This window comes from Octodon degus, unplaced genomic scaffold, assembly GCF_000260255.1.
Source record: "Octodon degus isolate 3935 unplaced genomic scaffold, OctDeg1.0 scaffold00023, whole genome shotgun sequence".
In the NCBI taxonomy this organism is placed as follows: Eukaryota; Metazoa; Chordata; class Mammalia; order Rodentia; family Octodontidae; genus Octodon; species Octodon degus.
The window spans coordinates 8,881,112-8,897,811 of NW_004524599.1; the positions used below are offsets into that span (position 1 = coordinate 8,881,112).

The window sequence follows — 16,700 nt, forward strand, 5'->3', positions numbered from 1 at the left end:
AAGAAAGAAAGAAAGAAAGAAGAAAGAAAAAGAATTCTGGATTTTCAAATTAGGGAAGCTCACTTTGGATTGGTGGTGACTCAGTCCTTTCCCAGTCAGTCAGTGTTGGCCAGCACCTGGGTTGATTTGGATGCACACAGTAGATGAGGCGGCAGCGCTTTCTCTGCGTCTGCCCCTCCTCCAGGCTGGACTCGCTGGGGCAGGAGCTGGCGCTGTCACCACTGGGGGTCTCGTCAGCCTTTTTCCTGCTGGACTCCTTTTATTTCCTCTTTTATATCTTTTTCTGCCTCCTATTTTCCCTCCTCATTTCTTCTTCAGTGCTCTTCTTTCTCTCTTTCCAAAATTCTTCCTTACCTGGAAGATCCATTTTATTTCATTTATTTATTTTTTTTAAAAAAACAAAAAACCAAAAGCTTACATTTCTTGTTATATGGACAGACTGAACACACTGGATTTCTTTTTCTACCCAAATAGGCAAAAATCTTTGTGCCTAACTCTTCACACGACTTAGGAGCTACTGATGGAAAAAGGGCTTTCTCCAGTCTCCTAAATTCTGAATGAGGGACTCCATATATCTACATGACCTAAATGAAGGCGAGGGGCTGAATGTGCCTGTGAGGCATTTGGTTTGCTGTGCATTTCTACCTCTTTCTAGAATGCTGTCATGAACATGCCCAAGTCTAGTAGCTAACTAAGCCTCTTCACTGCATGTACCATCAACAAGAGGATAGAGTGGGAGCTCCAGGTGGGAAGAGACTGTGTTGTATTCACTTGGTACTGGATCAGTAACAGTTAGTTTCTCAGATATAAAAATATTTCACATATATTTGCCTAAAGACTAATGAGTAATGTCCAGATCTGCTCTGGTTGTCTATGACCTGATACGGATAATTCTGCTTTCTAGATTTTCCACAGAGGCATAACCAATAGGATTACACTTTCTTTAAAGTGTATCTGTATTCTATAACATCTCTCTCTCTCTCTCTCTCTCTCTCTCTCTCTCTCTCTCTCTCTCTCTCTCTCTCATACATCCAGATTACGTAGTACACACATGTACAGGTATGGGGATGAGAGAGATTCTGAAGAATTATCTCACTCAATTTTGGGGACTGGCAAACTTATTTATAAGGCAGGCAGGCTGGGCTCCAGGCTATACTTGATGTGATGTGCAGCTCCTGGCTGATGTGTCAGCCTTAAGTTCAAATTCTGCAGAGTAGAAACCAGAACTTGAAGTCTAATTTTTCTGTTGAGTGTTGAGGAGAATGGCTTTTTCTTTGAAAAATTTGAGCCTTTTCTCTTAAGGCCATTGACAGATTGGATAAGGCCCATCTATGTTGTGGAGAGTAACCTGCTTCAATTCTCCAAGGTTAACTGCTTTAAATATCAATGGCACCTAACAGGTACCTCCACAGCAAGTAGACTACTAGGGTTGGATCAAACAGCGGGCACCCAGCCCTGTCAGACTGACATACAAACCTAGCCATCACAGGTTTCATACCTTGATAGGACCGTTTATAGGGTGGTGAAGCCTGTTGATTTGACATGCTAGCTGCATTTTCTCTGCTTACCCAAATTTATCTTTTTGTTACTCCCATTGGCACAAACTCTAGTCATTAGTTACACATTTTATTTGTGTGATTATTTCTTCAGCAGCTTTCTCCTCTACTAGACTTTGCATATCCTTACAACCTGGCACAGAATTTGGCTCATGGATGGCACACAGCATGTATCTGCTGAAGTGAAAACAACAGGATCACATGCCACATGCTGTTACCCTCAGTGCAAGGGCACACAGCTCCAAGTGGACATCGCTCCTGCGTGGAATTGTTCACAGCTTTTGTCCTCCTTGACCTGCGCCCTTTCAACCCATACTGATGTCCCCTTTGGAGCCTAGTTATAGAGACAGCGGCCTACACCCTGCAGGCGAGCCTATGTGATACTCATGCAATGGTGACACTGTACACTGATGTGTTTCTCAGAATGCCTCCCACACTCCTGCAGTGCATGACTATGTGCTGGTCTTTACTCTCCAAGCAATGAGCAGAAAGGAGAGGGAATATCTGACTGGGATTACAGGAATGCTCCACCACAGCTTAGTAATGTCTTCATTACTAAGACAAAGAAATGCATTCATGAGACTTAGTATCTCTCTCTTAATCACAAAGATCTGGCAGTTGCAGTTAGAAATTTAGGCACCTAACTACCTTTGGCAAGTTTGTTGTGTTTGCCTCAGAGACTATTTGACTTAATGGATTTTTGAGGAAGCTTTTCCCTTGGAGTAGATCTCTGGAAGGGGAAAGAAAGCTGGATAGTCCAAATTGGTGAACTTGGATTTGTGGGTTTTCCGCTTGTTCTCAATGTCTGTGTCGCGTGACCTGTTTGACTTTCCAGAAATGGGGCCTCTTGGGGTGACCCTGACAGGTAGCTTCTCAGTGGACCTTAAGAGCCAGAATCTCAATGGCAATTGTGCTAGGTGTCCTCCCCTGGGGATCCTTACAGACAAGCCCCCCAAATTTTTCACAATGCATCACTTCATGATGAAAACTAAAACATTAGTCCAGGATGACAGGAGTTAAACTACTGAAAAATTGTGCATTTCATATAATTACTAAGTACTTAAAGACAAACAAATAAGTGGAGGAGGCTGCCTCTTCCCAAGGCCTACTGCACTGCAGGCATGAAGCACAGTGCCATGTGTGTGTTAGCTTGTTGGCCTGCACAGCCATCCTGCTTCATGGGCATCAAGATTACAGCTGAAGGATGCTGAGAAACTCCCTCAAATTTATGCAGCTGCTAAGTGGTGGTTCTGGCACTTGGATACAGGTTTGGCCATTACCAAACCTGTGCTATCTGACTTTCTTCTGAAGAAGTCTCTGTTAATTCCACTGAAATGTTTACTTTTTCCAGCACAGAATTTGTCTATGTTGTTACTCATTCCTAACTTCCAAATAAGATTCTTTTATGAGCCAGTTATGTGTTAAGTTGTATAAATTTTGTAACTGTCCCACTAAAAATTATAAAGATTTGGGCAGAGGGATAGCTTGGAGGTCTGAACACCTGGCTAGCAAGCTCAAGGACCTGGGTTTGATCACTGGTACCGCGGGCCATGTGAGCCACTAAAACTGGGTGTGGTGGAGCATTCCTGTAACCCCAGCACTGGGAGGCTGACACAGGAGGATCATTACCAACTGGAACTGCATAGTGAGATCCAGTACCAAGTAAATGCAATTAATTATTTTATTTTATTTTTTTTTGGTGGTCTCGGGGATCCGACTCAGGACCTTACTTACAAGGCAGGCGCTTATGCCGCTGAACTCTCTCTGGCTCAATAAATACAATATTAAAAAAAAAGGAGTTATAATGATTCAAGCCATGTGGGAATAACAGCATGCTTTCCTTTTACATGATCCATAACATATATCCCAGGAATGGCTTCCCTCCTCCTTCTCCGAGTGCTGGCTTTTGGCTAGAATCGAAAATTCGTAGGTCAACCAATACTTGTAAAAGCCATCTGGAGCGTGGAGCGAGCAAAGGTTACTAGCTGCATAGGCCTTTGTATGTCATATCCTTCCTCTGCTCCAGCAGCTGCCACTGTCCTATTCAGTCATTTCAGATCCATTGGTATTGATTGTTGGATCGGTATTTCCCAATACTGATGTTAAAGGAATCTGAGGCATGAGACGAAAGAGAAGAGCTAGAATGATCAGGATCCTTTCCCTTAGAGAATAAAGATCCTAGAAGACTTTTCCATAATACTTGGTAGAAACTTAGAAGTGAATTACAGAATTAAAGATCATCTTCAGAACTGGCCTGCCCATAGGTAGCGAAATGATAAGACAGCAGGGCTGTGTGGAAAGCAGTAGAGGCAAAGTGCATGCTTTAGTTAGCTGCCAGAAAGAGACAGGCACGTTTGATGTATTAAGGTCTGTGTGGCTTGATTCTATGGCTGAGGCAGTCCTTTAGCCTGCACTGTGGATGTCTGAGTCTGTTTAAACAGTAAGAAATGATGTCTAGATCACACTCTTGGTCGGAGGAGGGCCTCTGAATGGAACTCAAGGCCTTGAGTGTGCTAGTCTAGGGCTGTTCCATAGAGCTACATGCCTAGTCTTAAATGACCTTTTAAGCTCTCTTCTAGGGGATTAAGGTATAGGTCAGGGCCTGGGGTTATAGCTCAGGAGTGGAGCACGTGCCATGTGTGTCCAAGGTCCTGAGTTAGATTTTAGCATTGCAATAAGAAACAAATAATACCCTCTTCTAGAATTGTGTTTTGATGATTAAATTTCTTATTTGGGATTTTTTTTTTTTTTTTTTTTTTTTTTTTTTTTTTTTTTTTTTTTTTTTTTTTTTAATTTAGTGTGTAGGTAATACCGTGGTCCTGCTGCTTTAAATTCACAACAAAACTAAGGATTCTGGATTCCTTTATACATGCTACTGCAATATGATAGCATATAAGAGAGTAGAAGACCACCAAAGTTTGTGCTTCATACATATACAAAATAGAAAATATATGGAGGGAGTAGCTAATGGAAAACATTCATTCATTTTGATCAAACACTTAAATATTCTATTATATGATTTGACAAACCATAATATGATTGTTGAAATGATTCTTAATAGATGTCATAATCTATTGACTGTGAGATGCTTTTTATTGGATAAGTATCTTATTATGCATGCCTTGTAATATACATTTAAGATCATTGTTCCAATTATCATTGATTTACAAAAGATTTTTTTGGGAACAAGGAACATATTGAGGACAGTTTGTGCCTGTGACTCATAACCATATAGTTATGATGATAAATTATTTCTTTGTGTAATCATATTTGCATATTTATAAATTAACTGATTGTAAAGTTAAGCATATATTCTCTTAACGTCCCAAGGTGATGATAAAATGTTCTGTAATCAATTACTGAAGCTGGTTAATGGGAGTAGACAAGAAGAATTTCAAGGTAAGAGACTAATTATTTCAATATTTTAGATGAGTTTCAGTTGTAAATTGATTGATAGGACTTCTCACAAACATTGGCCTTTTCTAAATACAACCATTAACTGATGAACTACATGTACTTTTGTTTGTTGTAAATATTGAAAAGTAGCTAAGGTTTTGTGGAAAATAATTTTGACCTAATTTTTTATAGTTGTGTAAATTTGTGATCTCAAGTGGCAAAACAATTTGAGACTTCTTATTACTGTAATGGCATATGGCCTATTTGGATTTACTAATTTATGTACCCTACATTTTAATGACTGTTTTGTTTTTTTTTTGGTGGTACCAGGGATTGAACTCAAAGCAGCACTTGTTCCACTGAACTGTCTCCTCGACCCTGTCTTAGCTTTTAAACAAATGCTTTGGGATAGTGGAGGACAAGTAGAATACTGTTTTCACGCTTAGCACAGGGATTCTTATTTATAAGTGCTATCTGACCAAAGAGTGAGCTTCACAACTGAAGTCAGACTGACACATACAATCAACAAGCTTGCAACAAGTGAGGAATTAGTTTACTGATTAAAACAGAAAGTGAAGGCAGTCATCTAAAAACTAAGTTCTAAGTTCTTAGTTTGATACATGTGAGTTCATACTAGACCATATTGCATTTTACAAAAGTATTAAGTGAAAGTTCCTATGCATACATATATAGCTGAACCCATGTAAAATCATCCTACGGATTCACAGCGTGTGCTTGCTTCTTATTAAACAATCATTTTATCCTCCTTGTTACATAGCTTCTTAAGGTACCTAAGAGGCGGAGGAGCTTTGATGAGTAGATTTTCTAATAGTTGTAACTGTTATTTCTATTGAATTTGTGCTTAGGTCTAACCATATGCTAGCTGTGTGATCTTGGACCAATGACTTTTTTCTTTTCCATTTATGCCAAAAGGACATACAATACCAGCTCCATGGAGTAGCTGTGAAGTTTAGACTATTAATTAGTATGTGAACAGATATGAAATGCAAGTATCTTATAATTAGGCTAATGTACTAATGATAATGATGAAACCACTAACACTTGTGAAATATTTGAAAGCTCCCTAGATACCCGGAAATGCCCAAAATGCTCTTCTAAGAAACCTACATATTAATTTATTAAAGTTGCATAACAATTCTAAAGATTGACCCCATTTTTGATTTTCGTTTACACAAGAGTACCCAATACAAGTTTTATTCCTGCCCAGGTACCCCCACTCTTTCCTTCTTTGCTACACATTTGGGTAGTCAGGTGTTCATTCATTCATTTTTTCATTTGCTTATTTTTTGTTCATATTTTGGCCTATATAAATAAAGAAATTTGTTCCCATGACAGTGAAGGCTGATGAGTCTAAAATCATTAGGAAAGATGAGCAGGCTGGAAAAGCCAGGAGTGTCAGTACAAAATTTGGGCAGGAAGTGAAACTGCAGTTTCAAGTTCAAATTCCCCAGGGCAGCAGGCTGAAGACTGAGGCAAGGATTGAACAGTGTCACTTAGAAGCCAAATGGCTTCTTCTTCTGCAAACTTTACCTTTAAGGCCTTCAACTGGTGGTGTGAAGCATACTATGCATTGAAGAGCAATATGCTTTATTCAAGTCTGTGGATTTAAGTGCCAACCATGTCTTAAAGTATATTGTCCCAGGAACATAGGGACTGGTATCTGACCAAAGAGTGAGCTTCACAACTGAAGTCAGACTGACACGTACAATCAAGCACTGCAGGTCGGTCTATGCTTGGCCTCGTGTCTGAGTCAGCAGATGTGTGCTGAGTGCCTCAATGTGGAAGGATGGACTAGTGGACATCTCATGCTTTCTCCTTCCCACTCTGAGAGTTCCATCGGTTTGGTCCTTTGAAACCATCTCAGTCATGGATTTATAGACAGTAACCAAGACATCTTCTACAAGTCATTTACAGGCTTATAAAAGTCTTGTATAATTCATTGGATAGTTGGGCACTTTATCAATTGTTTTATACATAGGGATAAAGCAAAGCCCACAAAGTTTAGGGATTTGTGCAAGGTAACACAGGATAGCAGCGAGCAAAAAAGACCAGCGTTCCCCGAGCAGTACCACTCACTGTTCTGTCCTGTATCTCTTCTCATTCCTGCTTGGTGAAGCTCCCTTCCATTGGTTCTTGTTGAAATCCTATCTCTGGAGACAAGAAAGATCCTATATTACATTTTCAGTGTTTTCAGAGATGAGAAGAGTGAGGATTATCTTATATTTACAGCTAGATGATGAATAGGTATATTTGGCATGGCTGGGCACATGTAGATGATACTCCATTCAGATGACAGAGTTGAGCTTATGTACTGTGTACATAAATGATGACATTCTATGCAAATAGACACGCAGCTCAAATCCAGTGCCTCTGTGTGTGAAGGAACTGTTCTCAGGGATCTAAACTTGGGAAGATGCATCAAAGAGTTGGGGCTTCTCCTCAAGGTGTCATCTCCCAACCTGGTTTAACATCACAACATGTAGGTGGTAAATGTTCAGGTAAACAACATGCAATATTAAAAATTAGGGTAAACCATGTGTCCACATTTATGGATCTATTTGATAATTTGATAATTTGATAAATGGGAAAAAGGCTCCAAGATATCTATCTATCTATCTATCTATCTATCTATCTATCTATCTATCTATCTATCTATCTATCTATATATCTATATCTATATATATATCTCTATATATATATATTTTTTTTTTCGGAACTGAGGATTGAACTCAGACCCTTACACTTGCCAGCTTATTCCACTGAGCCATCTCCCCAGCCCAGCCCCCTGAGGTATACTTTTGTTCTTTTTCAGTTTTAGAACTTCTGGCTTTCAATGATTTCCCATTCCATTACAAAGAAAATAATTTGCTAAACTTAGATTGCAAAATATCAAAATTTACTCCATAAAAGAAATAATGTAGTTGTCCTTGTGTGTGATCATTGCTTAAATGACAAAAGCAAGTGGGGCTCCATGTGATTTTCTTGGGGTAAACAGGTGGCAAGAGCACGGAGGAGACTTTGGGTTCTGGATCACTCACAAGTTCCCGCAAGAATTGTGAGATCAGCAAAGAGGTTGACGAAGCCACCTCTGTGTCCATCAAGGAGTCTCAAAAACAGGGCCAGAGAGACGTGATTCTACTTGGAAGTTCTCCCTTTGGACAGGTCAGCATTAAATATATATATATATGTAAGATGACCTATTTCTAAGATGACAAGTTGAAATGTCAGGCCTACCCAGTGATGGTCTGCTGATTTTGCTTCCCAGCATGCTTTTCCTAGAACACATAGTTAGGATTGTGTGGAGCCTTTCCTCTTGTGTTTCATACACATTGTACCAGACAGAAGCCACACTCCTTATCAAAACCTTCCCAGGCTCTTGAGTCACTTGGGTTCACTCCATCTGGTTTTATTTTATGCTATAGTCCTCATTTCTAGCAGGCCGTGAAGAATCTACTTTACAATCGCGAACCAGCATAAACCTATTTGGATAAATTTCTATTGAGCTTATTCACACAAGCATTGTATTAGTGTGTGAGTACTAGCAGATAAATGTTCATGCAGTCACTACTGAAGAGACTGGGATTTGGATTGTTGTGTCTTGGAAGACATCTGTTTTGATTTCTACACATGTTCTACTATTTATGTCACACCACGGTGGACTCTGCTCTAGCAAGGAGAGTAAAGGGGGCTCTTTTATAGTCACTTTATCCATCACAAGTAAAATATGAGAATTTCAGATAGAACTCCAAATCTGTGTGTGTGTGTGTGTGTGTGTGTGTGTTGTTGTTGTTGTTGTTGGTGGTGGTGGTGGTTTTTTGTTCAGTGTACACTCCTAGCTAAAGAGGAAAAATTGTGGCAGATGAAAAGGAATATTCTCGATTTATTTTATATAATATTGCAAATAGTACTACTATCTATGTCCAACTCCCAAAGTGAGAGAATAACTTAGAGTGAATAGGTGGTGTTCTCTAACTCAGCATATGGAAATTCCACAACTGTGTTCAGCTTTTTCCTTTTTGCCATTTAGATCTTAAGATCCTGGGCACATTATTTCCATTTTGAATGTTGTCGTGTAATTGATCCAAATTAGCAATTTCCTAACATTTCACTAATGGACTGACTTGTGTCCTCCAAAACTATATCCTGATCCTAGCCCCAATACTTTTGAAGGGGACCTAGTTTGGAAAGAGGATCTTACAGATATAATGAAGTTTTAAAAATCAGCAGAAATTTACCATCAGATTCTAGATTTAAGGTGGAGCCTTAATCCAATGACTAGTACACTTTTAAGAGAAAGGACAACAGAGAAAGAGGGAGAGAGAGAGAGAGAGAGAGAGAGAGAGAGAGAGAGAGAGAGAGAGAGAGAGAGAGAGAGAGAGATTTGAGACACACAAAGGAGAAGGCTATGTATATTGGACAGCTTTCCCATTGTGGGGACAGAATACATGGCACCTTCAGCTTACAGGAGGGGAACTTTATCCTTACTCCTAGTTCCAGAGGTTTCAGCTCATGGGGAGCTGTGAAAGGGCACCATGGAGGAAAGCTGCTCAACTCACAATAGGCAGGAAGCAGAGTGGGTTGGAAAGGGCGCACAGGGGCAGGGACCAGTGTCCAGTCATAGTTCTCAAAGCCAGACCTCCCTGACTCACTCGACACCCAGAAGTATGCTTTACTAATCTCCCAGACATCGTGCCAGCCAACCAAGTTTACAGAAGAGATTAACCGTCATGTCATGTGAAACTGCTGGCAGAGATCAAAGGGATGCTTCCATAAAACAAAGAAAGTTCAGGTATCGACAATCACTAGAACCTAGGAGAAAGGCAAGGGTGGATCTCCCCCCACAGACTTAGGGAAGAACCAATCCTGACATCTTGGTTTTGGATATCTGGCCTCTAGAACAGAGAGACAGTCTGTTTCTGATATTTTGGGTCAACAAGTTTGTGATGGTTTTTAAAGGCAGCAATAGATGTTCAACAGAGGTACTCAAGTGGGAACGACAGGATCAGGATTCATCTTTTTGCTGATGTATTAGCAGCCCCTAAATCTTTATGAAGACAATGTTCTTGAAGGACATAGAGGAAACAGAACACAGGACTGTGCATTTGCCTGTTAACTTTTTTTTTTAAGTAATATTTTTGAGTTCATGTATTGGCAAGACAACAACTTTGCATCTCCTTTGCCTGCTCCATGGCTTCAGTTTACCACATGCTTTCAAGCACCAGTGCAGAAGCTTCCTTTAGGAAGGGCCCTGGGGCTGGGGAGAGATGGGAGCACTGGGAGGGGAAGGGTAGGTCAAATGGAGTATGTTGTGGTACTGACATACCAGTATCCCAAGATGAACGCAATGATATATCACAAATGCATACTAAAAGGGATGTGTGATTGCTGTGGTTTCTGTCCACATTCTGTAAGAGATAGGCCAAAGAACAGAACAACCAATTGCTGTATAGTAGTGAGAATGGCACGCAAAGAAAGGGTCAGCACAGCATCTGGAGTCTGTCGATGAGAAAACCAAAATCTGCCTTTTTAGCACCTGTCAGCAACAGAGAAGAATCAGCACATCGACAGAAATTCAGGAGTTTTACAAATAGAACCCTCACTCCCTTTCACTAATGAAATTTATGATCCTATTTCTTTTTTGTAATTAAAAAATCTTTTATTTATTTGGTACAGGGTCTCACTATGCATCTCGAACTCATAGCGATCCTCCTGTCACAGCCTCCCCAGCATTGGGATTACAGGTGTGAGCCACCATGCCTGGTTTCAGTGGCCCGCTTGGTGCCGGGCTGGCACAGCATGCGGTACTGGGGATCAAACCCAGGATGTTTCCTAAGTTCCGAATAGCTACTGGGAAATTTTTTAAATTAATCAGCAACAATAAGCCTACATATGGAAAATTTTGAGCTATTTAGATTGTAATGTTATCTAATATTCATTTAACCAAGTAAAACTTCCAATTTACTGTTGAAATTTTCAATATTCAGCCTTTAATGTGTAAAGTAGTATTTTTATTCTACAAGGTTGTCTTTTGCATTTATAATAATATAGTACTTTTCTTCCTATGTCAGGAAAAGGAAAGACTATGAGAATGATTTACAAACTTTAAGCATGATGGTGTCTCTATTGTTTCCCTTGAATTAAGATGTAGAAAATCACTGTTGTTTTCTTCTTTTTTACCATAGATTATCTTTTTTCTTGTTCTGGTTCTCCATAATTTTCTTCGTTATGCTTTAATGTATATCGATGTTGTGTTTAAAGGATGATGCATGCACTACTATGTTAGGTAAAGTACAACATACTGACATTTAAAAAGTTTGTCCACATAAATATCCCTAGTAAGTTTTAAAAATTAATTTTCCCTCCAAAACATTTTCTTTACAAGTTACAGAGCAGTTTATCAGTTGTGTTGACTTAATGGAAAACAGACTTATCAATCTGCTAAAGTATCTTATAAAATTGATCTTTAATTTATAGATACTCTATTATGAGTTTTACATTTTTATATTTCTCTCATATTCAAGAATCATACTTGATACCTGACTTTCACTCAGGTCATAATGCACACTTGATTCATGTCCAGGTACACAAAATTCAGAAAACGGGTTAGCTGCCAGCAAACACTTTGCTTAGTTTGCTTTTCATATGCTTCCTTGAAATACGGTTAGTTTGAGCTAATGCGTGAATTCTATCACTCCCCCAAATGCTGTATTTTACTTTTAAAATCGTAACAAATATCTTAAAAATGCTTACTCCCCACAAATCTCTCTGCCTCTCTCTGTCTCTGTCTCTGTCTCTCTGTCTCTGTCTCTGTCTCTGTCTCTCTCTCTCTCTCTCTCTCTCTCTCTCACACACACACACACACACACACACACACACACACTCGGAAAGCATGATTTCCTAATTGAATAACCTAAATGTATGGATTGTTTACAATTAAAATTCAGAAGAAAACCTGGTTATCTGCAACTGATTAGGAACAGGTACCTCATGTATAGTAAATATTAGGAAATGTCCAGGAAAACACTTCCTTTTGGTAGCCAAAATGCAAAATGAAATTATTTTATTTCTAATTCAATACCTAACTGAAAAACCATGTATTATTGCTTGCCTGGATTTCCTGTGTGACTAAATTGGTAAAAACTATGCACTTAATTGATTAGTTTTATTTTCCAGTGGATAATTCTCAGACCTACATAGCTTCATGTCTTTCTTATAAACTTTCAAACCTCAGAGGGATGTAAAAAGCATCACAAATATTATTAAAGTAGCATTATATGCCTAGGCAACTAAACTGCCCCGTGATGACAATGAAAATAATGTTTTGTCATGTGCAGGGCCCTTGAAATGTGATCCTCTCTACTCACTGCAAGAGCCTGGCCTCTCCACTTCTCCACCAATTTATCCTTGCTCTTGATTCATTCTCCCTCCACTTCATGGCGCTCTGAGATGCTTTGTCACCTCAGTCACCTCAGACTTGAAAAATTAAACAGCACTTTTCCAAGATGATTTCAGAGCCAGCCTATCTCATGTGGAGTGATGGGTGTGGATTAAGAATGGTCACGAAAAGACAAATTCCAGGGGCTTTTAGATCCTACCTTCATCGGGAGACCTTAGCCAGTTGCAAAGCACTCCTCCAAGTACTTCTGAAAGTTGGTAGAGATCACTTACAGAAGACAACCTATGACACTTTGCTGATGCATCCTACCTACCACTGTCGGTGTGCTGAGATAACAGCTGCAATTGCTCTTAATCCTACTCCTTAATGATTGACTCCAAGATCACTTTTCTCATCAGTTCCTCATCAAGTCCTTGGGAAGCAAGTGAGAGCAGTTTGGCTAAGCTCTGTGTAACATCTTTCCCCAACACACACAAACACAACCATATACACACCACAATCTCATATGCTATGGTTGATTCACTATGTCTACTTGAGATGCTTAGAAGCTTAATTAACTCAGCAATTCTACATCCTAGAGTCTAGAGGACATGGGCTAGGGAGGCTGTTTATGCTCTAGGATGTTGTAATGGTTGAGTCATTGTGTCAACTTGAGAAGTTTAGGAGTTTAACTAAGTGACTCAATGGGGGGGTGTCCTCATTTTGTAAACATCTTGAGCCTGTACGAGAGGAGGACATGGAGGCCCACAAGGTCCATGTAAGTGTCTCCTTCACCCTGCACTCTCTCTGGCACTTGTTATATTTCATCTTTTTGATAAAAGCCATTGTAACAGGAGCAAGACAATAGCTCATTGTGATTTTGATTGGCATTTCCTGGGTGATTAATGACACTGGGCCTTTTTCGTGTATCTGCTGGCCATTTGGATCTCTTCCTTTGAGAAACATCGTAAATCTTTACCCATTGTTAACTATATTTTTGGGGGCATGGCATGCAGTACCAGGGATCAAACCCAGATCCTTGCACTTGCCAGGCAGGTGCTGAGACCGCTGAGCTATCTCCTCATCCCTCATCAATGGTTTTTATACTTTCTAGTATAGAAATCTTTTACTTCAGGTTAAATTTATACCTTATTACAGTGTTTAGTTTTTCTGTTGCTACTGTAAATGACATAATTTTCTTAGTCCACTGTTCAGATATTTTGTTATTAGTACATAGAAGCACTCCTGATTTTTTAAAAAATGTATTTGACACAAGGTCTCATCACACAGCTTGGACTCATAGTGATCTTCCTGTTTTCAGACTCCCCACCACCATGCCAGTCTCAGTAGCTGGCTCAGCGTGCTCAGGCAGGGGGCCAGGAGACATGTGGTGCCGGGAATTGAACCTTGGTCCCTGCACTTGCCTAAGCAAGCACTTAATCCACTGAGCTGTCTCCCACCTAGCACTACTGATGTTTGTATTGCTTTTGTATCAGTGTAACTTGACTTAAATCTTTTATTGATTCTAATAGCTTTTCTGATTCCTTTAGGGTTCTCTGTGCATAAGATCATGTCCAGCAGATAGAGTCACACCTCCTCTTAAAATAGCCACAACACTGTTTCTTTTGTCTAACTTCTTTGGGTAGCATTTTCAGGACTATGTTAAGAAGAAAGGGTGAGAAACAGCATCTTTGTTTTGTCCCAGAGCTTGAGGAAAACTTTGCAGCCTGTCACATTGACAATAACATCAGTCATGAATTTGTCACATGTGATTTTTGTGGTGTTGTGGTTCATTCATTCTGTATCTAACATGTTAAACATTTTTATTGTAAAAGATTCTGAATTTTGTGAGATGGGTTTTCTGTATCTATTGAGATGGTTTTAGGAGTTTATCCTCTTATGATGTAATTTTTATCACATTTATTTGTTTGCCTATGTTAAACTATCCTTGAACCTCTGGCGTAAATATCACTTGCCTATGTTGAAATATTATTTTAGTGTTTTTGAATTATGTCTACTAATATTTTATTGAGAATATTTACATCTACATTCATCTGGAATATTGTCTTATAATTTTGTTTTCTTATATTTCTTAGTCTGGCTTTGGTATTAGCATATGATAACAAGTTGTGGTTAGGGGTTTCACAAGGGAAAAAATACAATGCAGGACACATTTTGTAAGCTAATTTTTTTAATAGTCACACAAAGATTCATATACAAGAAGAGAGTGCAGGAATTCGGTCAAACTAAAGACCAAAGAATCCAGCTGATGGTCTAGATCCCATGATAGTATCCTGCATGCATTCCCCTGAAGACTTAGAGCCCATAACAATGTGCCCTACATGTTCAACTGGAAGCCTAGAGCCCATGACAGTATCTAATACAGGCCTGATTCATGGATCTGCACTGGGAAGGCTCAAAGGGCAGTGATGGAAGCTAGAAAGTGAGCACCAGTAGGATGAAGGATCTGTGCCAGCAGGCTGAGGGATCTGCACTGGAGCCAGGAAGTAATGCTCGAGATAAGAACCAGAGCTCCCCTGCTGAAAGTACCACAGCCATCCTTAGTCACAGTGAGGTCCTGAGCTCCTCCAACACTGAGGAAAAATGAGTTCCAATAAGGAAAGTCAACATGACAAGCTTCTCCAGGAGACTCAGCAGTGCACCATCTTCCCCTCCAGAGCCAGGAAGTGATGCTCAAGATGAGGACCAGAGCTCCCCCAAAGTAAACCACAGCCATTCAGCTACAATGAGATCTCAAGCTCCTCCTCTGCCAAGAACATTCAAGTTCACCAGGAAAGCCAGCATGATGAGGTCCCCCAGCATAATAACCCAAGAGAACTATCAGCTCCCAACAGCTCCCTAACAGCTTCTTCAAACAGCTTCCCTTGCAGCTTCCCAACAGCTTATCCAGTCCTGCCTGGTATACTGCTGGCAACAATCCTCAGGTGAGCCTTCCATACCCAGCACCATACTGGTTCAAAGTTCAGCTGGGTGTAACAAGTTGACCACCAGTTGGTAATCCACCACAGAAGTATTCTCCCTAGTTCAACTTTTTGGGACAGATTAAATTCTGTGTATAGTTGAGTACTATCTCTACCTGCACCACTTCTCATAGGACAAGTTAGAAGACAGCATCCTGCAGAACACTTCAGAGTGGCGGAGAAGCTAAACATCTACCTACTTCCAAATCATTTTTCTCATCTGAGGACTTGCAATGCCAGAAGTAATTTTGCCAATGTGGTGTTGTGCTACGTTGGGCAGGAGCATCATCCTCAAGGTGAACCAGCCCTTCTACTGTTCAATTAGGGCACTTCTCAGTTCTATGGGCTGACGGTGTGTATTAGCCTCATTGCTAAGTTTTGGAACATTCATCATGTTGTTTTTGCCGGAGGATAATTAGTTGCTGGCTAGATATCTGTAGGGTGAGGGAGAGTGGAGCTTGAGAATTCCTGTTTCACCATCATCTTGCTGATATTATTCTTCTACTCCTTTATTGTTGAAAATTCAGAGAATTTATAAATGTAAACATACTCACTGAACCTACTACTGAATTTATCCTTTATATATAATTCCTCTACCTTAGGGAAAGGGAACACCATTCTCTAAATAGATAGCATGTTGAAAATAAAAGACATTCTTTCTCTAACAGTTCCTGGTTAGTTATGTCATTTCCTAAGAAGTCCAGTTACAAGCCAGTTTCTTTTCATCTTGAGTCTTAGTTTCTCTGAGTGTCATATGCATTTTTTTCGTTTTTTTTTCCCCCTTGAAGTTGGAGTTTTTAACCTATGCATGTGTGTGTTTTTTTTTTTTCCAACAATCAACTGGGAGTTCAATAGTCACTACTTGTCAATTATTGAATAACTGATTGAATGAAGCAACAGTTGTAAGCAAATGACCCATTCACGTATGTAGCCATGCTCTATATTTTCCAAGGTCATGAGGCCACTGAGAGTTTTCAGGTTAAGATTAGACAAAGGGAGCTGCAGGGATTTCTGTTGTTATTATACTCTTGTTAGTACTGCTTTTGCATTCATCAACTCAGGATTCCATAATGAAAATCTATAAACTAAGGATCTTAAAAAACAGTTCTAGCTGCTGGAAGTCCCAGATTATGGTGCTGGGATGGTTAATATGTGTCTTCTTCCTGTCTTGGAAAACTGTCACCCTTGGGACTCACATGACAAATGAGTTGGGGTAGGGGTGGAAGACTTTTTGGTGCGCTTCCCGAAAAGGTACTAATCCTATCACGAGGGCTTGTACATACGACCTCATGGAAACCTAATTATTATTCTTAATTTTAAAGAGAAGAAAAATAAACCATAGAAACAATGGTATAGAATTTTGAAGTAAGA

At 39.7% G+C, this 16,700-nt stretch overlaps 1 protein-coding gene across 1 annotated transcript in view; it reads left to right on the forward strand.

The window, feature by feature from the left end:
- The window catches only part of LOC101580438, a 409,418-nt gene that overhangs the window by 26,282 nt on the left and 366,436 nt on the right, over nucleotides 1–16,700 (forward strand). Inside the window, exons 6-7 of the mRNA XM_023712057.1 lie at nucleotides 4,887–4,955; nucleotides 7,969–8,135. Coding sequence (XP_023567825.1) covers nucleotides 4,887–4,955; nucleotides 7,969–8,135 — 236 coding nt within the window. The remainder of the gene's footprint in view (nucleotides 1–4,886; nucleotides 4,956–7,968; nucleotides 8,136–16,700) is intronic.